Raw genomic sequence first — 19,465 nt, 5'->3', positions numbered from 1 at the left:
CCTTTGCCACCGCCATCACCGCTGTTGACGCCCGAGTCAAGTGATTGTTCGCCGTGGTTGGCTGTGGATCCGGTGTAGGCCTCTGCTATGGAGGGCCACCTATTGCGACCTGCCATAGGAGGCTAAATGGGTATGTGAAACGGGTCGGGGAAGGAAATAGGTTTATCAGACTAGCTGTGGAAAGCTCTACAGTAGAAGTCCCAACCTAGGGCTCTTGATACCATATTGGAAAATAATAGGTAAATGCTGTTCTATTCTATTCCTCAGCCAAAGGCTGGTATTTATAGAGAGGATACAATTATTACTCCTTGGATTAAGGAGAGAATTACTACTCCTTGAATTAAGGAGAAAATTATTACATATAAAAAAGTCAATAATAGAATCTCTAGAATTGACTGGAAAACAATAAATACTGATATATTTTCCAACAATTCACATGGCATCTTTCCTCGCTTTCGCCGTCAGTGCTACCTAAAGTGGTCAATTATACTCAATCGTGGCAGATCTGGAAGGCGCTGCTCGATTTCTTCCAAGCGCACTCACTGGCGCATAGCACACAACTCTGATCTGAGTTGCGATCCATAACCAAAGGATCGAAGAGCACATCGGATCTCAAACGCATCAAGTCGATCGTTAATGCGTTAATCACCATCGGTGATCCAGTCACCTATCGCGAGCACCTTGAAGCTGTTTTCGATGGTCTTCCCGATGACTATAGTCATCTTATGACGATTGTGTACAATCGTGAGGCTCAAACTCCAATTTCGCAAGTTGAAGCTATGATTATCGCACATGAAGCGTGCTTGGATCGCGCTCGATCTCGTCAGATGAATGCAAATCCACCTTCAGCGCTTTTGACTCAGGTTGCGCCGCCACCAACGCCTCCGCCAGCACCGTCGACTGCGACGACTGAAGCAGTGTTGTGGATTCCTCCTTTGATGATAGATCTTATGAAGATCGCAGTGATGACCGCAACCGCGGTGGTTACAATGGTCGTGGCGGTGGTCGCAATTCTCGTGGTGGCTATGGTGATGGACATGGACGTTGTAAAGGAGGTAATCGCAGTGTTCAATGTCAAATTTGCTATAAATATGGACATGATGCAAGTATTTGTTATCATCGCGGTTCCTCTTCTTCATCTTCTACTGGAATGGACGGTGGGTATGGCATGAATTTTCCTTTCAATACGCCTAATATGTCTATGCCTTCTCCTATGATGCCTTAGTTTGGTTTTTCACCTTTCTGTGGCATTCCACAATTTGGCACTCCTACACAGTTTGGTCACCAAATTGGTTCTGGTTTTGGCCAACAGTTTGGTCCTGGTTTCTTCTATGGACAAGGCTCTGGCACAGGACATCCTTCTCAGCAATTTGGATTTGCTCCTGCTACTGGTTCACAATGGAACAATGGAGGTACTCACTGGCCTAATTCTCTTGCTTCTCAGTTTTCTGGTGGAGGCCAAAGGCAGCCCTCCTCAAGCTATGCTCACTGGTCCACCTTCATCAGTTGGTACTTCCTCTACTGCAGCCAATCTTAGCACTTGGTTTCCAGATTCAGGTAATACTCACCATGTTACAAATGATGCTTTTGTGATCTCTGACAGTGTTTCACTTACTGGTAATGATCATATCTGTATGGGGAATGGTCAAGGTTTGCCTATTCTCTCTATTGGTTCAGCTTCCTTTCCTTCTCCTTATCACACCAACACCCCACTTACTCTTAGTAAACTTCTCTTAGTTCCAAATATTACCAAGAACCTTGTTAGTGTTAGCAAATTTGCTAAGGATAATAATGTTTACTTTGAGTTTCACTCCTCTTATTGTGTTGTCAAATGTCAAGAAACTTCTAGAGTTCTACTTCGTGGTAGTGTTGGTCCAGATGGCTTGTATATCTTTGAGGCCATGCATACTCCCAAGCAACCTCTTGTCCAAGTGTCTTCAGTCCCTTCAGCTGCTGTTTCTTCAACCCCATCTGTTGCTGTTTCTTCTGCTTATTCTACTGTTTTTCCTAAATCTAATGTATCTAGCACTACTAGTAACTCTCTTGTATGTCCAACCTCTTATGGTTTGTGGCACTCTAGGTTAGGTCATCCTCATCATGAGGCTTTGCATTCTGCTTTAACTTCTTGTAATATTCCAGTACCTAACAAAGCAAAATTTCAAGTTTGTTCAGCTTGTTGTCTTTCCAAGTCTCATAGATTACCTTCTGCTACCTCTACTACTGTCTATAATTCACCATTAGAACTTGTTTTTGCTGATTTATGGGGACCTACATCCCTTGAGTCATCTAGTGGCTATTACTATTTCCTTACATGTGTAGATGCCTATTCTAGGTTCACTTGGATTTTTCCCATGAGAAGGAAATCTGATACTTGTTCTACTTTCCTCCAATTTCAAGCAATGGTTGAATTGAAATTTCGTGTAAAACTCAAGTCTGTTCAAACCGACAACGACACTGAATTTAAGCCTCTTACCTCTTACTTTACAAAGTTGGGTATTACTATTTCCTTACATGTGTAGATGCCTATTCTAGGTTCACTTGGATTTTTCCCATGAGAAGGAAATCTGATACTTGTTCTACTTTCCTCCAATTTCAAGCAATGGTTGAATTGAAATTTGTTGTGAAACTCAAGTTTGTTCAAATTGACAATGGCACTGAATTTAAGCCTCTTACCTCTTACTCTACAAAGTTGGGTCTTGTTCATAGGCTTAATTGTCCTTACACACACCATCAAAATGGTAGTGTGGAAAGGAAGCATCGCCATATTGTAGAGACAGGTCTCTCATTGCTTGCACATGCTCATTTACCCTTTCAATTTTGGGATCATGCTTTTCTGGCTGCTGCATTTCTTATTAATAGACTACCTACTTCTGTTTTGGGGAATGTAAGTCCTTATTTCAAGCTGTTCAAGACTAAACCTGATTACAAGCTTCTTAAGGTTTTTGGTTGTGCTTGCTATCCCCATCTCAGGCCCTACACACACTCAAAGTTGTCTTTGAGGTCTAAGGAGTGTGTGTTCATTGGATACTCTTCACCTCATCAAGGATATAAATGCTTGGATAGTGATGGCAAGATTTATGTGTCCAGAGATGTGGTGTTTGATGAGTTTAAGTTCCCTTATTCTGATAAGGTTAGCTCTCCTACAAGTTCTTCTGCACAAGGTATCACTTCAGTTATACCAATTGTGCCTGCTGTTGCTCAACTTCAGCAACCTGCTACAGTGCCTGCACCTTCTGCCAGTTCAAATTCTCAGAGTTTTGCTTCAGTACAGCAACAGCCTGCACAGTCTCCACAGATTTCTCAGGCTTCCTCAGGGCATTCTCACTCTCTACCACCTGTGCAATCTTCAGATGCATCTTCTTCTTCAGGTCCTACACCTCCACCAGTTGGGAATGCTCATCCCATGCAAACAAGGTCCAAATCTGGCATTGTGATGCCCAGATTGTTCCCATCATTGCTCCTAACTCAGGCTGAACCTACTACGGCTAAGCGGGCTCTCAAGGACCCTAAATGGCAAGCTGCCATGCAGGCAGAATATGATGCATTGCTAGCCAACAACACATGGACTTTGGTCCCTCTTCTCAAGGATAGACACCCTATTGGTTCTAAATGGGTGTTTAGAGTGAAGGAAAATGCAGATGGCTACATAAACAGGTATAAAGCCAGGCTTGTGGCCAAGGGCTACCATCAAGTTAAAGGGTTTGATTAGTCAGAGACCTTTTCTCCAGTAGTCAAACCTGTAACTATAATAATTACTCTCTCTTTAGCCATTACCAAGCAGTGGCACATTCACCAGCTTGATGTGAACAATGCATTCCTCAATGGTGCACTTCAAGAGGAAGTCTACATGACTCAACCCTCTAGTTTTCAACACTCAGACAAGTCCCTAGTTTGCAGACTCAATAAGGCCCTCTATGGCCTCAAACAGGCCCCTAGAGCATGCTTTGAGAGGCTGAAAACAGCCTTGGTCAAGTATGGTTTCAACCCTAGTAAATGGGATCCTTCTTTGTTCACATTTCATACCAAGGGCAGCTGCATCTACATTCTAGTTTATGTAGATGATATTATTATTACTGGAAATTCCTTGACTTTGGTTCAACAAATAGTTCAGAATCTGAATTCAGAGTTTTCTTTGAAGCAGTTGGGCCAGCTTGATTATTTTCTTGGATTCCAAGTCCATCATTTGCAGGACAAATCCTTACTCTTGACTCAAACCAAATACATCCATGATTTACTTGAAAGAGCAGATATGAGTGAAGTTAAGGGTATCTCTACTCCTATGATTGGGGGTGCAAAATTAAGCAAGTATGGGTCAGATTACTTTACTGATCCCACTCTATACAGGTCCATTGTAGGGGCCCTCCAATATGCTACTCTAACCAGGCCAGAAATCAGCTTTGCAGTGAATAAAGTATGCCAGTTTCTCAGCCAGCCATGAGAAGATCATTGGAAGGCTGTTAAGCGCATACTTAGATATCTCAAGGGCATCATTCATCATGGCCTGCATCTAAAACCCTGTTCCTTAACTTCTCCAGTCCCATTACTGGCCTTTTGTGATGCAGATTGGGGCTCAGATCCTGATGATAGAAGGTCAACTTCAGGGTCTTGTGTGTTCTTTGGACCTAATCTTGTGTCTTGGTGCTCTAAGAAGCAAACCTTAGTTGCTAGGTCCAGTACAGAGGCAGAATACAGGAGCTTGGCAAATACCTCTGCTGAATTGTTGTGGATACAATCTCTTTTACAGGAACTTCAGGTTCCCTTTACTCCTCCAAGGGTTTTCTGTGACAACATGTTGTAGCATTGACTCACAACCCAGTTCTTCACACCCGCACAAAGCACATGGAACTTGACATCTTTGTGAGAGAGAAAGTTCTCAATAAGTCCCTCTTTGTGCATCATGTTCCTTCAGAAGACCAGTTGGCTAATATCTTTACCAAGGCCCTAGCCCCAACTCGTTTTGATCTTCTTCGTTCCAAACTACATGTGCTTGAGAAGTTCCTTTCTCAACCACCTTGAGTTTGAGGGGGCCTATTAGAGTATACTATATAGTCAGATATAGTTTCTGTTAAGTAACTGTTAGTTACTGTTAGATAGTTAGTTATCCTAGCGGTTAAGCCTAGCTGTCTAGTTAGTTATCTTAGCTGTCATGCTGAGCTGTCATAACAGAATTTGTTAGCTTCTTATGCAAGCTTTGTAAACTCTCTCTATAAATAGAGAGATCATCTCTTGTACTCTTTAGTTTTACAATCAATGAAATTCAGTTAAACATTCAAGTGTTTTCAACAGCTCAGAAACCCTCCAATATAAATGCTAGGAACACACAATGGAAATAGAGAAAGATAAATGATTTTATTGATTGAAAATGAAAAGAGCAAGGAGAAATATCTATCTTACAAAGGTTTCCCCTTACAACTAAGACACTGTAGTTTACCTAATGCTAACAAATCTGAATCCCGCTCCCTTCCACTAGACTACTACTACTCCATTTTAAGCTTAATAGATGGGACAAAAGGAAAGTAGTAAGGAATGAGAGAACATGAGTGAAGAAGATTGAGAGAGCATTTCTGTCAAGTGTCAAAAAGAGATTGATATTTCTGCCAACAGAATTGGTGATTCTGCCTGTTTATTCCAACCTTACTTTCCATCCGCCAGAGAATAGTAATGAATAAGGATAGAGCAGTACTACTACAGAATCTTAGCTTCTTTAAGGAGACTGAAACCAGAGAAACTGGTGCAGATCTTTGGGTAGCTCCAATCATCTCATTTAAAGTTCCCCAAAACAGCTTAATGCCAAAAACAAGTTCGCAGCAGAAAAATGTGAAAATATGAAAGCACATTACTAAGAGAAAAAACAGCAAGAGGTCTATGATTATGTATCGTTGCCGACAGGTTGGTCCAAAAGAAAACTTTCACCATCCATATAGGGTCTTAAACTCAGAAACAAAACATGACTTACAGAAGACACCAAAAAGGTTAAGGGTATGATTTATAAGGCTTATTTGCATTTTGGTTCCCTTAGTTTGGACTATGTGATTTGAATTCCCCTATTTTTTGAGCTAATCAAGTCCGCTTACTTTTAAATTAAGCAAATTTGGTCCTTCTCTCAATTTTCGTATGCATAAAATTATTCAATCTTCATTTTCTTTTCAAATATTTTAGAATTTATGATGCATTTTTGAATGTTTAAAACTTCAAGTATAAAAAATAGTGACATTTTGTTAAATTTTGAAGGATTTTGTAGGATATGAGATGAGGGTATAATGAGCACGGAAATTGGGTTTTTTTGTTGAAATTTAATATTTTGATTAGTGAGTTTTTATGAAAAGAACGTCTACTCTATAATGATTAAATTGATTCAATTTGTGAAAAGTTTTCTTAGAAAATAAGAATTTGAGAATTTTAAGTAGAATAGTAGTGATTGAGGAACTTGATTGTAAAAAAAGTTAGAGGACTAAATCTGCTGAACATATTAGGGGACCGGGACTAAAATCGCGCATAGTCCAAATTAGGGGGACCAACTGTGCAGCCAAATTTTTATCATCATCAGAAGGAAGATGAACAGAATCAAGAAAAACTAAAGATTTTAACTCACTACCTCCCTGTACACTTACAATTTGGGATGGGTCTAACTTAACCCCAAAGTATGGCTTAAGAGGTGAGGTCATGAGGATTGCCAAATAAGAACTACTTTAGACATTTTAATGTGGGATCTTAACATATAGGGCTTCTGAGCTCATGAAATACCTTCTGAGCCTCGGTTGACCCACTAAAGTAATTTTCATTAGCAGCTCCATGAGTGGCTTAGAAATCAAACCTTAATTAGGAACAAACTTCCTATAACATCCAATTAACCTCAGAAATCATATCAAAGTGCAGATATCCTTAGGATCGGGCCACTCCTTCATAACTTTCACCTTACTGAGATCAGTCTTGATGCCCTCTGATGAGAAATTCCTATTGAGACACCTCCAAACAGCATTTCTTATAATTCACCCACAAAGAATTGCTTTTGAGAACTTCCAAGACTGTTCTCAACTGGCAAGGATGAGCACACTCTGATCTGAACTATAAATCAGAATATCATAAAAGAACACCATGATATCCTTCAGGATAAGCATGGGAAATATCATTCATTAATCCTTGGAAAGTAGAAGGGCCATATGCTAACTCAAACGGTATCACCACATATTTATAGCATCCATCATGGGTTCTAGATACAGTCCAATGTTTGCCACACTCCTTCATACAGATTTGATCATAAAGTCCAGCTTTGAGAAGATAGAAGATCCCCCCAATTCATCCAACAATTCCTCAATAACCTGGAATGGTACTATTTGGAATAGAAAATTTTCATTCTTTCCTTTTTTTCTTAAATTCCATTGTGTAAATTAGTACAGATTTGTATTTCTACTTTTTATTTTCATTAATTAGGAATTTAGGATTCACGTACAATAACCTTTATAAATAGTAGAGCTTGTATATTGTCAATCGTCACTGAATAAATTACTACTCCTTTCAAGTCGTTATCGAAGGTCTCCATCTGGGAGACTCTGCTTCACCCAAGCAGCCTTCATTGCGGCCACCTTGAATAAGCCCAATGCTGACTTTAGGAGAGAAGACCCGTGGAAGCCATCGCTCACCACCGTTTACCTAATTGGAGACCTTACCAGGAGCAGCTTCCTCAAATCAGCTCATCCACGGAGACCCAATGCATTTGGGTCCCTCGCAATTATAGAATCAAGAAATGTCGGCACATTAAATCCAAGCCGCCTTCCCGATTATTCTTTGACCTCGAATTGGTGCCATACTACTCACAGGTGAACACTTTCTCCATTCTAGCCACTATCTAGCCTAGTCGCACTTGTGGGAGAAGACTTTCCTCAAAACCTTAGTTCAGTTGGCTTAATGCTTCACTGTGAAACCAATTTCTTTCTTTAGGATATCTCTCTCAAGTTGTTTATCCAGCTATTTCACATATCTTGCCCTATCGCCCTTACTCAAGTAAACATCACTGTTGCAAATGGTTCTCATTCTCTATATTGTTGGATGTGGCAATGTTTAACCTTAATGTTCCATTGATCAATATAATGTGCTCCATGCTCCTAAACTATCAAGCAAAGAAGCAATATTTGCAAAAAGAAGCTATCAAATAACCAGGTCAACAGGCAGAAATATTAGTGTGAAAAATAAAAATTAAACATTAGGTCCATATTAACATACCTAATAACAAGACGTTGATCAGCATGCATTTATGTGTATAATGAATGTTTCATACAATTTTAAACATGCAGGTTAAAAGGAATTCCCAATAACAACTAGGATCTTTTAACAATCCAGTCAATTTTCGTAATTCTAAGAAAGGGAGCAATTATGAGTCTCTGTCCCCTTATAATGATAAACTCGTCTCAATATATGTAAATTTGCACAAGTGGCATATTACAGCATACAATTTACCTATTTGTAATGATGAAAGTTTAGAATCGAAGTCCTCAGTAACAGCTGGTGTAGCAGGTGTGATGGCAAAGAAGATGATAACTAGCCATTGAAAAATAGTTTCTTGAAGCATTGGAACTAACTCAAGTTGTATTTTGGTTATATCATCAGGTGACAAATGGACCTGCACAAAAAAAGAAGTTAATAAAAAATATACAATGTATTATTCTATGTTGCGTTGTTGACAAAGAAGTAATAGCGTTTTGCTAACAATATGGCCTCCTAAATCTTTAAAAAACCGTTCTGTGCCAACAATGTCAACATGGTGCTAGGCCGCGGCTAACCACCTACAGTAGAGAGCAAACCTTGAACTCCTCAATTATTACTGGTGCGGTGATTTCCATTAAGATTCTCAATTTTATTAATTCATGGGTTGCGAAAAACATCAATTATATTAGGGTACACTTTTTCTAACAAATTAACATTAACAAGTATTGTTGCCTAATTTTTAACTGCCATCTCTAACTGGAAGCTTTGGAAGTTGGAACTAAATTATGACACTAACAGACAAGGCTTAAGATGTATTAATCATCATATCCATGCACAGAGAAAATATTTGGTCATTATCATGGGACTGGGTCCCTAACACAGTTCAAAGATGCAAAGCAAGTGAAAATATTTAAGTAACCGCAGCGGTTGTCAGTTTCGCTAGTTGATCAATTTGCCACCAGCTAAAGAATTGACAAAAATCAAAGAAAGTTCAAGTAGATTACTATCAAATAAAGGAAACATGAGACATATAGACAACTTTCTAGCGAGAATTTCAAATTGCTATACTATTTAATTAGATGATAATATCAATTAACTAATTTTTATGACAGGACACTAAGACACTGTCTACTTGAACATAGCAATTACACAATTGAAACACAGACAACTAAGTACTAAGTGTTTCCAATTGATATCATAACTTAAGCTTACAATAAGAAGATCATTACTTGTAAAAGCATATGCATGCACAGCAAGTTGTATAAACTCACCTGACCACTGATGTCCACCAAATAGCTTAAAAATAGAAGAAAATCCCAGGCAGTTTCAAACATCACCTTTGCAATCTGATATGCGGTGTGTACTATAATGGAGGAATTTATGTTTGATGAAATTTCGGTATCAAACTTACGTATTATTTTCTGTGGAACCAAAAATTTCAGGAAACCTTCAAATACATTTAAAATCTTGCCCCATTCAGAAGCCTTTCTGTACAAACCTTGAAGAGACAAAAACATATCAACAGAAAGTTTCCTCAATCTTTTATGATCTGCTAGTTCCTTCTCCAGAACAATTATATTATCCCCAGAAGTAGAAGTTTGGAGCACTGGACCTGATATACAATAACCAGTTTCCAGAATCTTCATTATACAGTGAACAATATCTTCAGAAGAGATCACTGGCGCAGTTAAAAGTGATTCATAAAATATAGAAGAAGCAGTTTTGCCCAATTGTTGGCTGAAACTTATAACACATCTAAGCAGGTCGATCAGAATTTCACATTCGATAAGATCAAATAAATGCACAAGGCATGTGAGCCCCATAACTTCAGCTGAAGAGCCTATAGAATATGAAGAAAATTCCAAAGTAAGGAAAGCAAACAAAAGCAAATAACTGAATAATGAGCAAGTTCATTAAAAATATATAAGAAAAAGCCAGATATGTTTTGATAATATTAGAATTCATTAAGAAAAAAATGTGATAGAGAGGAGTCCAAAATTATTAATCACCTTCTACAATCTGCTCGATATCTTCCAAAGATCGAAAAAGTGAAACAGAATTTTTTCTGATTAAACCAACAGCATCAGAAGAGGAATCAACAAGCAAGCCATATAATGCGTTGTTCTTGCACCAGTTATGGAAATAGCGAGTGAAAAAGCATTTCCAGCAATGTAATATGGACACCTTTTCAGATGCAACCTGCAACATTAATAATTGTCAGGTTACAATTACAACAAATTGGCCAGCCCAAGATTAGGGGTGGAGAAATTGCAATGAGATAGATGAGAGATTTAAAGATATGAAAATAAAAACCTCATGTTCTATGAGAGAAAGTATCTCCTTTTTCAGTTCATCAGCAGTTAATGTATGTAACTCAGACTCAGCCAAATGCCTGTTATACTCAACTAGAGTTGCATACAAAGCAGCATTAAGATGAACCCCGGGAAGAAGCAGCCTTCTTAAGAAAATAGAAGATACAAAAGACAAAATATCCTCCTGCAGAAAAGAAATAATTGAGAATCATCCTTTCTCATTATGAATTTCTTCTTTTATAAACAAAAAGAAAAATAAATAGGCCATATTTTTAAGCATAAAAAAACTTGGAGTGATAGAAGAAACTGAAATCAGGGAAAGAGAGAGAGAGAAAAGAGAGAGAGAGAGAAGAGAGAGAGAGAGCTGAAACTGATTGTGTATTATTTCTTAGTTTGTTACATTGAAGAATCTCCTTATATAGAAACCTATCCTAACAGAAACCTAACAGATCCATAACTGCATTCTAACTGCATGTGTCCAGCTGGCATCCTAGCTGGTACTGCTTACAGCCTAACACACTAACTCGATATTTTATATATCATATACACTTATACACCCCCGCAAACTGAAGGTGGGACAAGCTGTATGGTCAAAATCCTGATTTCAAAAGTGTAAAAGTCTTTGGTTCAGCTTGTTTCCCTTTTCTTAGGCCTTACAATTCCAATAACCTGCCTTTGCACTCTAAAGAGTGTGTGTTTATAGGGTATTCCACTAGTCATAAAGGGTACAAGTGCTTGGATCAATCTGGCAGAATTTATGTCTCTAAAGATGTTCTTTTTCATGAGCATAGATTTCCTTTTCCTGCACTTTTCCCTGCTGAGTCCTCTTCTTTTCACACATACTTTACCACAACCTATATCTTCTGCATTGGCCAGTTCTGGCCATATCTCATTAGTTTCTGCAGAGTCCAACTTGCAGCAGCAGACTGCAAGTCAAGCATCTCCAGTAAACAATACTCAGTCACCTCCAGGGCATGATCAGTCTACTTCAGTTCCAGTAGTCTCTTCTTCAGAAGCACCTTCCGAGTCTAACTCTTCTAGCAAAAGCTGGCTTGCCTTATAAGTTTTGGGATTTTGCATTCCAAACTGTTGTTTACCTCATAAATAGACAACCTTCCAAGTCTCTTCAAGGGAAAATTCCTTATGAGGTCTTGTTTCACAAACTGAACTACAGATCACAAGAGTGTCTTTTTCTTGGCGATTCAAACTCTCATAAAGGTTACAAGTGTCTCTCTGGTGAGGGCAGATTGTACATTTCAAAGGATGTCATTTTTAATGAATTTTCATTTCCCTACCAGAAGTTGTTTGAGTCTCCTAACCCCACTGCCTCTATACTTTCTGCACCAGTCACAGCCTCTATACCCTTATGTTCCTCTTTTGATCCTTCAATGCACCAACATGGATCTAATACTTCCTCTCCTACTGCTGGTGTCTCCTTACAATCACAGAACCCTAGTTCTACTCCTTCATTAGCACAGCAAGCAAGTGTCTCAGTTCCTTCTTCACCTGTCTCCTCAGGGTCTGATTCTCAACCCCCTTTTCATTCCTCTCATGCACCTACTGCTCCTGTTTCAGCAAGTGATTCCAGTGAGACTTCTCCTGTGTCTTTAGCACCACAAAACACACATAACATGATCACTAGGTCGAAAGCTGGGATTGTTAAACCTAGACTACACCCCACACTTTTGTTAACTCACATGGAACCTACAAGTGTAAAGCAGGCCTTGGCAGATCCACACTGGATACAAGCAATGCAAGATGAGTTTGATGCTCTACAGAGGAATCAGACATGGACTTTGGTGGATTTACCTGCTGGAAGACAGTCTATAGGGTGTAAATGGGTTTTCAGAGTCAAAGAAAACCCAGATGGCACTGTTCAGAAATACAAAGCCAGGCTTGTTGCCAAAGGCTTTCATCAACAGCCAGGGTTTGATTACACAGAGACCTTTAAATAGTCTCATAGCTTCTTCACCTAGCAGAAGCAGAAGTCAGAGACGCAAGGAAAGAAAAAAGCTTGTCCGAGGCAAGCAAAGAAAGCCTAAACCTTCACTAGATAGAGTTGGAGCTTTCTTTGCTCCAGTAATCAAACCAATCACTATTAGAATTCTTCTAACCATGACTTTGACACAGAGTTGGGTTATCGAACAACTAGATGTGAATAATGCATTTCTTAATGGGTTCTTAGAGGAAGAAGTATACATGGATCAACCTCCTGGTTTCAAATCCAAGGATACTCTCTCAAGGTGTGTAAGCTTCAGAAAGCTCTCTATGGCCTCAAGCAAGCCCCAAGGGCTTGGTTCAATAGGCTACACACAGTTCAACTGCAGATGGGCTTTGAAGGCAGTAAGTGTGATCCTTCTCTCTTCATTATGCACAAGTCTAATGCTGTTGTGTATGCACTCATCTATGTAGAATCGTAGATGATATAATTTTTACTGGTAGCTCCCCTTCCTTGATTAATGAGATCATCACTCATCTTGACACTACCTTTGCTCTGAAAAGATTGGGTCCTTTGAATTATTTTCTGGGAATTGAAGTCAAAAGAACTGCCACAGGAGGCTTATTCATGACACAACAGAAATACATCAGGGATTTGCATGACAAAGCAAAGATGCAGGGTTGTAATCCACTTCCTACTCCTATGGTCAGCACTTCTAGACTTTCCAAGGATCAAGGTATACCAATTCAGGATCCAACACATTATAGAAGCATAGTAGGAGCCTTGCAGTACCTTACAATTACTAGACCTGACATAAGCTTTCCAGTCAACAAAGTTTGTCAGTTTATGGTATCACCACTGGATACTCATTGGGGAGCAGTAAAGAGACTTCATGGTACAATTTCTTATGGTCTTCATATGAAGCCAGCCCTTAACTATCCTTTACAATTAAGGGGATTCACAGATGTTGACTGGGCTACTGATGCTGATGACAGAAGGTCAGTTTCAGGAGCAGCTCTTTATCTTGGTCCCAACTTAATTTCTTGGTGGTCCAAGAAGCAACAAGTGGTTGCTCGCAGTAGCACAGAGGCAGAATACAGGAGCCTTGCACACCTTACAGCAGAAATTCTTTGGGTTCAATCTTTGCTGCAGGAAAGTCTCAGCCTCCACACCTCAGCTTTACTGTGACAATCAGTCCACAGTTGCTCTTGCTCACAATCCAGTTCTCCAAGCCAGAACATAGCACATTGAGCTTGATTTGTTTTTTGTCCGAGAGAAAGTGCTCCAAAAGCAAATTCAGGTCCAACATTTGCCAGCAGATCTGCAGATAGCAGATATCATGACTAAACCTCTGCCTACAACTAGATTTCTTACCTTAAGGAACAAGCTGACTGTGTGTGATGCTGCACACACACCCAGTTCAGCTTGAGGGGGGAGTAATGGAGTGTATAGCACTCTGTTAGGAATATGTGATGTATTGTACTATTAGGATTAGGAAGAAGTAGCTTATTGTGTAAGCTGCTAGTCTTAGTTATAAATAGATCAATTGTGTACTGTGTGACTGTGTCAATTACTAATTATCATAATAACAAAATTCAGTTAGAAAGTTTTCTCTCTCTTCTCTCCTTTCTCTCTCTTCTCTCTTTTCTGTTTTGTTTCTATTAGTCACTAGCCCTAAAAAACCTATATATGCCTCTGACTATTTTTTGCGTTAACTTGGGGTCTTGAACCTTATCAACACCTGATGAGCAAACAGTGAAGTTTGAGACCATATTTGTGTTTAAGAGTACAAGTAAACAAAAGAACAGGGACCGCATAATAATATATCACTAAACAAAGAAAAGGAGAGATAACTTTTAATTCCCTTTAACCCAAAAAGAAGCAAAAGAAAATAGACCTGGAAAAAATACAAAATTAAGTTGACAAAGTGACAAAAGCCAACACACTGTTATGGCTGGAAACTAGTTTTTCCCTATGTTCTATTTTAAAATCAAATCAAATTATGCTAGTATAAATACATACTGTATGTTCAAGAACTTGTGATATCAGCAAAAAGGTGTGCATGCAGAGAGGAAAAGACAGTTGCTCGTCTGTTAACATAATGCAAATATAACATAATTCTAGATTTGACTCATGTGTTTCATAGTACTACAAGGGAAAAAAAAACTGAGAAGAAAAGGAAGTAAATGGAGAAAGGGAGGGGAGGGGGGGAATATAAGCCAATCAACAGAGAAATACAAGTGAAACGTTGTTAGAGACAAGTAAGGTTTGGTCTAGTTACATATGATTCACTGCTTCAGTTAGCTACATGCTGAGCTGGCATTCTGTTAGCCAGCTCACCATTTTGTTATCTTAGGATTCAGCTATAAAAGTTTCAGATGTAACTGCTACATTCACCTGATTGAATACAATCTATTTTCAGTTTTCAGAGAGATTTCTCTCTTCTGTTTTCCCTACTATGGGTTTCTGTGTTTTTCTAAAATCGTGGTAATGCTGGAAGATAAATATATCCAATTTGGATTCTCAAGGATTTGGGTGGTACAATAAAAGTATAAAAAGTGTTTTTCTTTCCCTTCCATGTTTAATATCCAGTAATAGATATTAAATGAGACCAGTAAACACAATTTCTTCATTCACCGACAAATCTTAAAATTCAGAAGCTTTTTCACAATATTATAAATTTATATCCCAATTGTCCACAAAAACCCATTGAACTTATATGCTTAAAGGTCTCCGAGAAGCCACTTGATTAACATTGAAGCCAGCCACTGTTAAGACCTGAAATCCCCAAATGATCTTCTAATAGCCTAATACCATATAGTGCAACCCATTTCTCTAAATTTCATAAGCCTACAAGTCAAATCATGGAATCCTGAAACCCTCCCAGTAAAAGTCACTGGCAAGTTTCCTAATATCTCCATTCATATAACATGTATACTGCAGAAATTGATAATGAAAGTCCTCTTTATTGTTCTTTGAGGCCCACAGGGTAATGGAGCAAGTATAACATAAAAACAAAAACAAAAAAAACATAGGTTTGGAATTAAATCGAGAGGTTGATAATACCTGCCATTTCCATAACACCCATGTTATGAGTAAAGACCCTGCTATGAGATGCAAGATCCCAAATTCGTAGCGTCCCATCCAAATGAAGCACAAACACAAACTTTTTCTCACGCAACTCACAAATTACCAAGTCCTGAGCACTAGCCACCATTTTACCCCTAGGAGACATGTTTAGAGACTATCTTATAATTCATTACACAAGGAGACGCCCAATCCAAAAAAGGGAAAACAGATAGGAAGATTGGAAAAGAAATCTAACATAATAAAAAATATTGCATATTGGGTATTAGAATTTAAAAAATATACCCAGATATTAAACCCCACAAACGGCTGATTCCAGCTTTATCTCTCAGCTCATGCAAAAAACCTTCAAGGGAAAAACAAAAATCCACAATAATCCATGAAAACTGATAGACAAGTTATCAATAAAATTCCAAACATTTAGGGAAACTTGATATAGATAAGAGAGCATACCAGGAGCGCTAGGATCGAGTACACCAAGCTGGAAACAGCAAACAGAACCATAACTCGTGCCAATAACAAGAACCCCAGCGGTCGCTGTTACTGCAGTTATTGCCGCATTATTGGAAACATAACCGCGAATATCAAGCTCCAAAAGCTCATCCACAGGGATAATACTAATAGAACACGACGCATATGCAGAAACATTTCGAATCCTCAAGAGGTAAGCCAGGCCAGACACTGTCAACACGTAAAGCAAGTAGGGGAACCTAGAAGAACTGCCACTAATCTCGTTTTTGCAGATGAACGCGAAGGGGCAAAGCGCCTCGGGGAAAGTGAATCTGAGCCCCAAACGAGGAAATTCTTTGGAAGCAGAGACCTCCAGCAGTTCGAGAGATTGAGGATGTGCCTTGTGAATTCTCCAGATAAGGTAAGTGGTAGGATCTCCGATGGCGGAGCAAGAGGCACGGTTGTCGGTGGTGGGAGGAGCGAGAGGTGCGGCGCCACTGCCGACGGCAATGTTGGCGGAGGAAGGGACGGAGAGGTCGATCCATCGAACAGCGTCGCTTCCGATTATGGGGACTTCCTTCCCGACCAAAGTCGAACCAGTTCCCATTGCGTCGCCTCTATGGTGCAAGTGCATCATAGGTCTTGCACCATGCAAGAGCCAATTTTACCTGTTATAATAGGTAACAATTACCTACCGGAAAAAAAATAAAAAAAGCTATGTTACACTTATACCCTCACCCTCATAAGTCTATCCTCTCCTCTTTTGCATCACCAACATCCTTCACCTCCCTCCACGGGGATCCCCAGTACCGGAACCGCCGTGAGCACCACCGCACGACCACAGCCATCGGAACCCAGGTCCAACCCCATCACCTCCCTTCTCTTTGGGTCGCCGTTTCCGGAACGCTTCCGCCGCCGAGCCGGAATTCAGAAACAACAATCCAGCCACCACACAAGAACGGGAACCAACCCACCCCACTCCAAAAAATCCACCAAACTTAACAACCCACCACCGCAGCCGCACCACCCAATCCAACTCTCATCTCCGCTTTGCATCAAACCAGAGCAAAGCCCCAGATCTGGGTGAGAATCTCCATCACCACCAAATTGGACCTTGCTCTGCATTTGCATCTTCAAGGTGGGTTTGCATGCACCAATAGAGGTTTTTTTAAAAAAGACCAGAACTTTTTATTCTGGGATTTTCATATTAGAAGCACCGAATGTTGTGAACTCTGAAGTTCAACTTGTCACTCCTCAGTCATCCCTTTACATTTCTTAGATTCACTAAGTAAAACAAAAAGGGAAATCTTAATGGTTTATGCAGTTAGTTTTTCTCAACCTTTTCTGCAGGCCCGTTGGAATTGAACATGGCATGTTAGAGGTCAAGTGTTGCTCAAATTCACAGAGCAAAGCAACCCCATCTTTTGTCCAAACAAAGAAACGGTGCTTGAAATGCAGTTCCCTTTACTCAGATCAAGATAATTCACTCGTTTCTCCCCAATGCGTCTGGGTTGAATATTTTCTGGGTTGTTAATAGATTCTTTGGTCAGTTTATTTCGACTGGGTTAAATTGGGATCTGCTGCAAGTTTTTTTATAATCAAGTTAATTTACCAAGTGCAAAATCCAGATGCCAAAAAATTACCCTTTATATTTTCCTTTCTCTCTCTACCTCACAGCCACCACCTCAGAGAATGGTGGTGCCCCAGATCTCAAAAGGAGTGGTGGGTGGTTCTTCCAAGAAAAAAGGGAAATGGGTTAGCTTGTTCTTAAAAAACCTTCCTCTTTCTGGTTGTTGTTCATGCTGAGATGAAGAGGATGGTTGTGCAGTGATTTTCCGGGCCGAATCTCTGTGACCGCCGCCGCAATTGTTGACCGGAGATAGCTGCGGCGGCGAGATTTGCTAGTGAAGGTTAAATCTTTCTTCAAGCAATGAGGGAGAAAGATAGGGGTGCAAGTGTCATTTACATATTTTATTTCAAATACATTAAATTTTCAATTAAAAGAAAGAGACGGTTTCCAATATCCCCAATTGACAGATGCTTTAATCTCATTGGCCCTCACCTATATGGCACCGATGCAAGACCTATCCTCTATTGCACCTTATACTCCACCCCAGAAGGAGAATTTATTCTTTTGCTTATTTCTGTACTGTTTAAGGTGCCCACTAGGGTGGACAAGTATAGAAATGGTATGGGTGGACAAGTGCCTAAGAACCGTTGGATGAAGGGATTTTGGAATATTCTTAAAATGAGTGGTTAGGATTGAGTTAATGTTGAAAGGGTAAGAGCGTAATATCATTTCTTTCCCTTCTTCTCTCAAACACTCACCGTGAACACATGAAGAAATCAGATGAGAACGGGTGAGAGGATAAAGTTTTCTCGCGATTAAGAAGCAATCCAACGTACCATTCAAAAGCCCAAAATTCTCCAAATTAGAAACGCAATTAGCAAACCAAGCTCCCCGAACATGCTAATAATATGTTTAAATCTCTGTTTGAGTTGAAATTTGAAGATAGGAAAAAATTGAAAATAACCTTGAAACCGTCACCATAAACCACCGGCAAAGATCCAGATCCAAGTTCCACATGCTTGTCAGATATATATATCCACGGTGCGAAGATCAGCTTCTTGACCTGAGTAGATCTGGGTTTCTAATGTGCGAAGATCAGCTTCTTGATATGTGAAGATCTGGGTTTTTGGTTCGAAGATCTGGGTTGGGGGTGCGGTGTGGGAGGGAGGACAGAGAGGCAGGGGGTGCGGTGGGGGAGGGAGAGAGATAGGGGTTGGGGATGGGAAAGGGAAATTACTAAAGAAGCCCTTGGTCCACCATGGACCATTTTGATCATTTTCCACCCTAGTGGGCACCGTTTTAAACTGATTATGTTGTTCAAAGTGAATTGGCAATAGATGGGAATTGGGTTTGGGGCCCTCCCTATGGGGCTCCGCGCCCCACCTGTTTTTTTTAACCCATAAATGCTCTACGGAAATTAAAATTTTGTATTCACTAAAATAGAATACGGAAGTTAAACTTCCGTATTATATCTCTGACAGACATCACCTTTTCCACCATTACTCCTCCCTCCACCAACCCCTCCACCATCACTCCTCCGTCACCAACCCCTCACCAGCCCCCTTAACCCCCTCAATGCCTCTAGAACACCCTCTCCTCACCCTCTCCTACCTCACTTTCATTCTTCCTACCACCACCACCAACTCCTTCATTGGCAAGCTCTCCACCATTGGATGCAACAAGATAGCATTTGAGGTAAATGTTGTTGGTTGTTTGTTGTTATGTTGTTAGTTTAAGTAGTTGAAGTGGTTAGATTAAGTAGTTAGATTAAGTAGTTTAAGTAGAATGATGATTTTTTGAATTCTAAGACGTGATAAAATACGGAATATAAATTTCCGTAGTTAATACGTGTTGGAACATGTTGTCATGCATTTTGTCAAAACAACCGATTGTCGAAGCAGATGT

General features: G+C 39.8%; 1 protein-coding gene across 4 annotated transcripts in view; it reads right to left on the bottom strand.

Moving 5' to 3' along the window:
* LOC130745144 (nuclear pore complex protein NUP160-like) overlaps positions 1 to 15,886 on the bottom strand; it is a 32,462-nt gene extending 16,576 nt beyond the window's left edge. For 3 of the 4 annotated variants that reach the window (XR_009021553.1, XM_057597286.1, XM_057597287.1), the window contains exons 1-6: positions 15,826 to 15,886; positions 15,520 to 15,677; positions 10,516 to 10,698; positions 10,212 to 10,401; positions 9,474 to 10,042; positions 8,455 to 8,617 (exon numbers count right to left, since the gene is read on the bottom strand). Coding sequence is in view for 2 of the 4 variants with exons in the window: in XM_057597286.1 (XP_057453269.1) it covers positions 8,455 to 8,617; positions 9,474 to 10,042; positions 10,212 to 10,401; positions 10,516 to 10,698; positions 15,520 to 15,597 (1,183 nt within the window). In the remaining 2 variants the exon portion in view is untranslated. The remainder of the gene's footprint in view (positions 1 to 8,454; positions 8,618 to 9,473; positions 10,043 to 10,211; positions 10,402 to 10,515; positions 10,699 to 15,519; positions 15,678 to 15,825) is intronic. The other variant, XR_009021554.1, reaches the window with a different exon arrangement.
* Between the last annotated feature and the right edge of the window lie 3,579 nt (positions 15,887 to 19,465).

Source organism: Lotus japonicus, chromosome 3, assembly GCF_012489685.1.
Source record: "Lotus japonicus ecotype B-129 chromosome 3, LjGifu_v1.2".
NCBI classification, from domain to species: Eukaryota; Viridiplantae; Streptophyta; class Magnoliopsida; order Fabales; family Fabaceae; genus Lotus; species Lotus japonicus.
Note: the sequence above shows the minus strand (reverse complement) of the source record. Positions and strands in the feature narration are given on the sequence as shown.